The 7,500-nt window shown below is 35.7% G+C and overlaps 1 protein-coding gene across 1 annotated transcript in view; it reads left to right on the top strand.

The window, feature by feature from the left end:
* Positions 1-7,500, top strand: part of LOC144971755 (uncharacterized) — a 77,445-nt gene that overhangs the window by 31,645 nt on the left and 38,300 nt on the right. The window contains exons 17-23 of the mRNA XM_078912828.1: positions 19-157; positions 1,711-1,890; positions 3,100-3,187; positions 3,827-3,965; positions 5,085-5,249; positions 6,681-6,758; positions 7,336-7,438. Of these exons, the coding sequence (XP_078768954.1) occupies positions 19-157; positions 1,711-1,890; positions 3,100-3,187; positions 3,827-3,965; positions 5,085-5,249; positions 6,681-6,758; positions 7,336-7,438 (892 nt within the window). The remainder of the gene's footprint in view (positions 1-18; positions 158-1,710; positions 1,891-3,099; positions 3,188-3,826; positions 3,966-5,084; positions 5,250-6,680; positions 6,759-7,335; positions 7,439-7,500) is intronic.

Here is a 7,500-nt window from a genome sequence, read left to right as displayed (position 1 = left end):
TTTGTTTCCCTATTACAGGTTTACTACTGTCGAGTCCGAGCAATAACCTCTGTCGGATCCGTCTACCACGAATCGGACGGTGTTAGGATCACTCAGGCTTCACGTACTTTCTCCACCACGATCAACGACGGTGACGACTGTCATCACCAGTACTACGGTACACCTGCTGTCTTCATTTTCATTGTATAATAATATTCGTGTCAATCGATGCAATGCGTTTTGATAAAATACTCACAATATCCGCCAGCCGAATATTATAGCAACGTAGCATAACACAAAACTGTATGTAACCTTAAACATCTATCTATAATCTAATTAATACAATTTAGTGAGAACTACTCATAAAAATGGCTGGCTAAAAACAAGTATCTACCAAAGAGCTGAGTGACGTCAATTTCGTTCCATCTATAATGGCGTACTCTAATCTAGTCAGGACAGGCGCCAGATGAAAACAGAGAATAAAAAGTCACGGGGTCAGTGCCAAACTCGTGATCCAAATGACACGACACCCTCCGCCTGGCCGAGGGACAGAGTGAGAGAGAGAGAGAGAGAGAGAGAGAGAGAGAGAGAGAGAGAGAGAGAGAGAGAGGACAGTGAGCGGTCGCACAACCGACTGAGCTATCCAGCCACTGGATTGGATCCAATTGTCAGTTGACTTTTTATTCTCTGTTTTCATCTGGCACTTCTCCATACATTTTTTTTTTAATTTGAGCTTTTTATATAGCGCAATATCCACTAAAAGTGCCTAAAGCGCTTTACAAAGGGTCCGTAACCGACAGCAACATGTAACATGTAGTATGAGACATGACGCCTGTTAGACGATATTACATTTTTTCCGACAGAGACAACGCTGTTAACGGCCAGGTACTCATTTTACACCTGAGTACGGTGAGAGAATCTGAGTAAGTAAAGAGCCTTTTCCAAGGACTCAACTATGCGCCGAGCGAAGCTCAAACCCAGGAGCCTCCGATTCTTAAGCGAGTGGCATACGCCAAGACCACATAGCCACATAATCGACATACCCCCTTGTTCTCATCGTTGTGGATACAAGTGCCCTCTCCCCACTTTTTCTAAGTCAGGACAAGCGTATTTTATCTAAACCAAAGACTAAAAAAAAGAGTGAGTACCCGTAAAGATATTTTGCTTTTGCAGCCCCACAAGTTTAGAATTCCCAATAAAAAAGATTTAAGAAACTTAAATTAATGATTTTAACTGTTTTATTAAGTTCTAACTGAAAAAGTAACATCTCTATAAGCTTGACAAAAAGCATGACACTGAACACGGCTGGTTTAAAAAAATAATTTTGTTACATAGTATATATATATATATATATATATATATATATATATATATATATATATGTGTGTGTGTGTGTGTGTGTGCGTATATATATATATATATATATATATATATATATATATATATATATGTGTGTGTGTGTGTGTATATATATATATGAAAAATATATGAAAAATTATATATATATATATATATATATATATATATATATATATATATATATATATATATATATATATATATAATTTTTCATGTTATCTATTTAAAAAAAAAAAAAAATTTTGGTTCTTTTTCTAAGCATTTATGTTTCTTACGTCTGAGTAAATCTAATATCATGATACAGCTGTCTTTGTTTTGTTTTTGTTTTGTTTTTTAATTATTTTTTTGTTTTCATTTTTTTTTCCAATAAAGATAAACCCGGTGGATTCAATGCCCAGCATCAATATGAGGAACTGTCGGTATCGTGTCCTACAGATATCGATTACCAGCCAATGACAAACATGTACTCGGCCACGTGGACTCTTAGTTCGACATGGCAGCTTAGGACACCGGACGTGAAATGGAGCATGGAAGTCTACAATGAAACCACCTGTAAGTTGTTGCCCTGTTGATATAACAGTATTCTATTGATGCTATGCGTTTAAGTCAATTACTTACAACATCCGCCAACCGGATATTACTTACCAACGCAGAAAATGATGTATAACCTTGAGCGTTAATAGTCAGATTGATGTAATTTTGTGAAAACTAATCATTAAAATGGCTGTCTAAAAACAACAATAATTAGCTAAGAGACGTCAACCTCGTTCTTTCCATTGAAGACGCAGCAACAAATAAATATGACCCATCGACCAAAAATGGTATTATGTCAGATGATTAATGAAATGTTGAATTTGTAGCCAAGATGAATGAGCTAGAATCAAATTTATTTTGTTTTATTGAAGAGAAATTACATTGTTTTTATTGTTGTGGATTTTTGTTTGTTTGTTTGTTTGGGGGGGTTTTTTTTGTTCTTTTTTTTTTTTTTTTTTTGTTGTGTTAGATGATCACAAAAAAATGAATTTGTAGCCATGATATGAGCTAGAGTGAAATTTATTTATTTTATTGAAGAGAAGAACCCGATTGTATTTTATTTGTTTTTTGTTTGTTTTTTTTTGTTTTTATTTGTTTGTTTTTTTTTTTGTTTGTTTTGTTCTTGTTTGTTTTGGTTTTGGTTGTTTTTCGTGTTTTTTTTTTGTGTGGTTTATTTGTTTGTTTTGCGGAGCGAAATCTAACATTTTGTATTCTTAAACACTGTAATACCCAAGTCTATGTCCTACATCTGGTACTTACTTACTTACTTAATTACTTACTTACTCCTCTTTGGTGTTCCATAAACACATACGGTCGACAGTAAGGAGCGCCAGTGACTTCTGTTTTCTGCCAGCTTCCGGACCTCACCCCAGGTCCAACCGAAGGATGTCATCTCTCTTTCCACCGACTTTCTCCAAATTTCCAGTCCAGTGGTCTTTCCCTATTGCGATTTCCCTGCGGTGTCCATCTGAGCGCTGTTTTTTTGGGATTGCTCCCTCCTTCATCCGACAAACATGGCCAATCCTTCTCCATCTTCTTGATTTGACTGTTCTAGAAATTGGGGATGATATTTTGTTGGGCCAAAAAATGTGGAAGATTTTTTGTAGACATTTGTTTTGGAAAATATCTAATTTGCAGCAAATGTTTTTGTTGATTCCAAGATTCTGATTCCAGTTATGATTTACATTTCCACGTGTACAAGATTTTAAAAATATTTTTTTCTCACAGCATCCTGGGAACAATCAAGAAACTGGGAGTTTATATCATCTCAGCAAACAGTCATTGCAACTGGTCTTTCCCTAACTCCAGGATTAAAGTAAATATATATTTGTAGTAGGTTCTCTGTTGTCCATAGTATACATGCCCACTTTTGACTATTAATAGGAGTAGTCATTTCGACAAAAATGAATAGACATTTTACCAGAAATGTGAGTTTGTTTTGTTTTTATTTATTTTTTTTTACGGCGCTTGCTGCAGATATAGGTCATATCAGCGCCAGAGAAATGTGAGTAGTCATTAAGCCAGAAATGTGAGTAGTAATTTAGCCAGAAATTAGTAGTCATTTAGCCACAAATGAATAGTCATTTAGCCAGAAAATGAATAGTCATTTAGCCAGAAATAAGTAGTCATTTAGCCAGAAATGAATAGTCATTTAGCCAGAAATTAGTAGTCATTTAGCCTGAAATGAGTATTTATTTAGCCAGAAATGATTAGTCATTTAGTCTGAAATTAGTTGTTATTGAAGCAGAAATAAGTAGCCATATAAGCTAGATATGAATGGTTATTTAGCCACAAAAATTAGTCCACACTTGAAAAGAAGAATACTTTTGCTTTCGTGAGCTCAACATATTCATAATAATATGCCATCAACATGATGTTTAGTTTTATTTTGTTTCATTATTTTATTCCTTAATTCTTGTTTTTACATGATTCATTTAACATTATTCCAATGCAGATATCGTTCACTTGTCCAGTTTTGCGTTGGTGACGCTTGCTCCAACACCCGTTATAGTGATGGTGTGACAATAACCCCCAACCCACCTGTATCGGGGGCCATGTCATCCGACTATACCGTTAGTGGGAGCTCTGCCACTGTGAGTAGAGTGGATAAATAGCTCAAAGCAACCAGAAAATTAATGTATTCTGTTCACTTACTCTGCTTAGTTAGTTTTGCATTTTAAAAATAATCTTTGTTATTTATTTATCATGGATGGGGCTGGGGGGGGGGGGGGAGTGCCTGTTTGTATATGTAAATGTATTTGCATGTTTTTTCTTATGTACCTACTCGTACATGCTTGCTGCAGCATTTTGGTAATAAGAATCTTAGTTTAACAGAAAGATGAACAAATTGTATAAAGTAAAGCATGAACCTACTCCTTTAGCGCCAAGAGCCTCATTGTTGAGGATACCGTGCGCTCTATAAGAGTCTATTATTATTATTATTATTATTATTATTATTATTATTATTATTATTATATTATTATTATTATTATTATTATTATTATTATTATTATTATTATTATTATTATTATTATTATCATTATTATTATTATATTTTATTATGATTATTATATAATTATTTATTTACATAGATATATTCATTTATTTATTTATACATTTATTTCTTTGTTTTAATTCATTTATAATATAAGATAAGATAAGATAAGATAAGAGGAAATTTATTTATCCATTTCTGGGAATTTACATTGGGTTTTGCCATTGCTATATATTCATTTAACACTAAGAAGTTAAACGAGAATGAGTGAAAATGAAATCTCATACTACAAATATGTTACAGTGAATGACAATCAATCGGATGGTGAAAAAGGTTGAACTGAGATATTGCCAAGTTTAGTTAGGTCAATTGTTGAGAAAAAATGAGTTCCTGTCATAAATGATTAAATCAACCCTTTTTGTACACCTTCGGGAAATATCAAAGCTAAATATCACTTCTAAATATTTTTTACAGCTAGTCAAGTTGAAAAAAGTATGAAATTTGAGAAAAGTCGCTGGATACCTTTCCCATACATCTGGTCAAAACGTCATGAAAAGTCACCCTATTTACTTCAAATAAAGATTTAAATGCTCTGGGGAGCATATTCTTTCAGAAAATGCATAAAAATGCAAATCCAAAATGTTCACCTTCCGACTGATTATGTCATGCACTGACACATAATATGATAATTAGATGGTCTTGATGTCATGTTTTCCAGTTGGTCATTGAGTTTGAGAAGTTCGTGGACCCAGATATCCCCGATCTGACCGATGCCCAGGCGGCCATTGCTGGCTACCAGTATGCCCTGACGGATGATACACATGACTCCAAGTTGCTTAAGGATTGGACAAATGCAGCTGTCAGCTCTATCAATGCAACATTTGTAAGTATAATGTGATCAAGGTTTATGATTAAGATTAAGTCTGTGCTAGGTCTATGAGATCCCCTCACTACACACGCCAATGGGCACACAAATAAAAAAATGAGTTTTATATAGCGCAATATCCAGTAAAAAGCGAGCGGTGGGAGGTTACTGAAGCCTGGGAACGTGAAAATACAAACGAAAGATTGATAATTGAGAGGATTCGGATGGGACCAATACTGCTCAAAGCGCTTTACAAGGGGTCCCTGGCCAACAGCAACACATAACCTGTAGAACGACACATGACGCCTGTTAAGCGATATTACAATTATTTTTCCGACAAAGACAACGCTGGTAACGGCCAGGTACTCATTTTACACCCGAGTACGGTGAGAGAATCTGAGTAAAGAGCTTTTTACAAGGACCCAACTATGCGCGAGCGAGGCTCGAACCCGGGACCTTTCGATCCGAAAGCGAGTGTCATACTACAAGACCAAATAGCCGCACCAATGAGCTGGTCAAATCTAATCCATTCCTGATAACCCAAGTTGTTATGGGCAACACTCTCAAATCATCCAAAATATTGTCCATTACAACAATGTTGAATCCAGCCTCTAATTGAGTTCGGTTATCAGACCTACATCTGTTACTGTGTTCACCTAGGTTTGAACTGTAAGGGCTAACCCACACCGGAGACTGACTCCAAAGACCCGGCACTGCCGTCCTCTGCCGTCTTCCGGATAAAGACGTCGGGCAAGGAGAAAATACTAAGAATAAAGAGAAGAGCCGCTCGACCTACCTATACCAAGTTCGAAAAAAAAATGGCAGAGGACGTCGGGTGCTTGGTATGGGTAGGTCTAGCGGCTCTTCTCTTTATTTTTAGTATTTTGTCCGTGTCCGACGTCTTTATCCGGAAGACGGCAGAGGACGGCAGTGCCGGGTTGTCGGAGTCAGGCTCAGGCGTGGGTTAGCCCTAAGGCGCATAGAAATCTTTGGTTACAATGGGTATATGGCAATGTGCACTTATTTGCAGGTTTGATATCCCAATTCCTTATGGACTCATTGTTGTAATGGGAATCTCAAAACATGACGCAAACTATTAAACTAGGCCCATCGGAATGTGGGCATGTCCAATTGATGAATTGCTGAATAAATTGATAACTCATTACGTGTATCTATTTTAGTTCTAATTTCTTTTTTTTTAATGTGATTTGTAATTTTCATAATAGAAATTTTACTGTACTGGGCAATAGAAAAAGAATAATGCAAGTCATCTCCCCGTGACATTAGAAGTTTTATCACGTTTGTTGTTGCTGTTTATGCAGCTATCAAATTTGTTTACCTGATAGCAATTTAGGAAGCTGAACAATAATATTTCAAATTTTGTATGAAATGAGGAATCGCTTCAACAGAGCGATCTACGCATTCATTATCTTTATGATTCATTTTCAGAATCGTCTAACAATGACCTTTAACCCTGCCATTGACTTCAGCGTGTGTAGAACATTCTCATTGAAGGGATACAACTATGTAAGTATACATGCCACAATGTAAATTCACACATCTCGACACATAGTAAAATGAACACTCAGCTGCTAGTATAGATAACACAGGACAGAGCTTGTGGTCTGTATTGAAATATTGAACTGAAGAATGACAAAACAGCTTTGTCAAGATAAATAATGGTCAATATCCTACGCGAACAAGTCAATAAAAAAATCAACATGAATTTCACATTGTAATGTCGTTTATTTGTCTGAAATTGGTTTACTTGGCGCGGTCTGAATAGAACCTGATAATGAATTAAGTGAAATACATATCGATAATTTGTTTTGATATGTAATTTGTTAATTCTATTCCTTTTTTTTTCTTTCTTCCCCCATTATTTATAATAATTGCCTCCTACTTACAACACAACACTGTCAGAGGTCTGTCCTCTCAGTAGTGAAATTGTCTGTAGAGAAAGACTACTTTTTTTATGTTTTGCATAATAACCTCCTACTTACAACACAACACTGTCAGATATCTGTCCTCCCAAAAGTGAAATTGTCTGTAGAGAAAGACTTTACTTTTTTTTCTGTTTTGCATAAAAACCTCTTATACTCAGGTTGGAATGTCAGCTACACGTTCCATTGAAATTCAAAACTGCACGGCCTATGATCCTCTTCTGATTGTGCCAAATAAGGTCATTGATGCTGTCGGCTCATTGGGTAAGTTACTGGCATTTTAAAATCTGCATTGAAATACGCTTCAACAGTCGTAACGTCACTTC

The sequence above is a fragment of the Berghia stephanieae genome, chromosome 4 (assembly GCF_034508935.2).
Source record: "Berghia stephanieae isolate SIO BIC M18660-M18661 chromosome 4, UCSD_Bste_1.3, whole genome shotgun sequence".
Taxonomy (NCBI): Eukaryota; Metazoa; Mollusca; class Gastropoda; order Nudibranchia; family Aeolidiidae; genus Berghia; species Berghia stephanieae.
The sequence above is the reverse complement of the archived record's forward strand: the minus strand, read 5'-3'. Positions and strand labels throughout refer to the sequence as shown.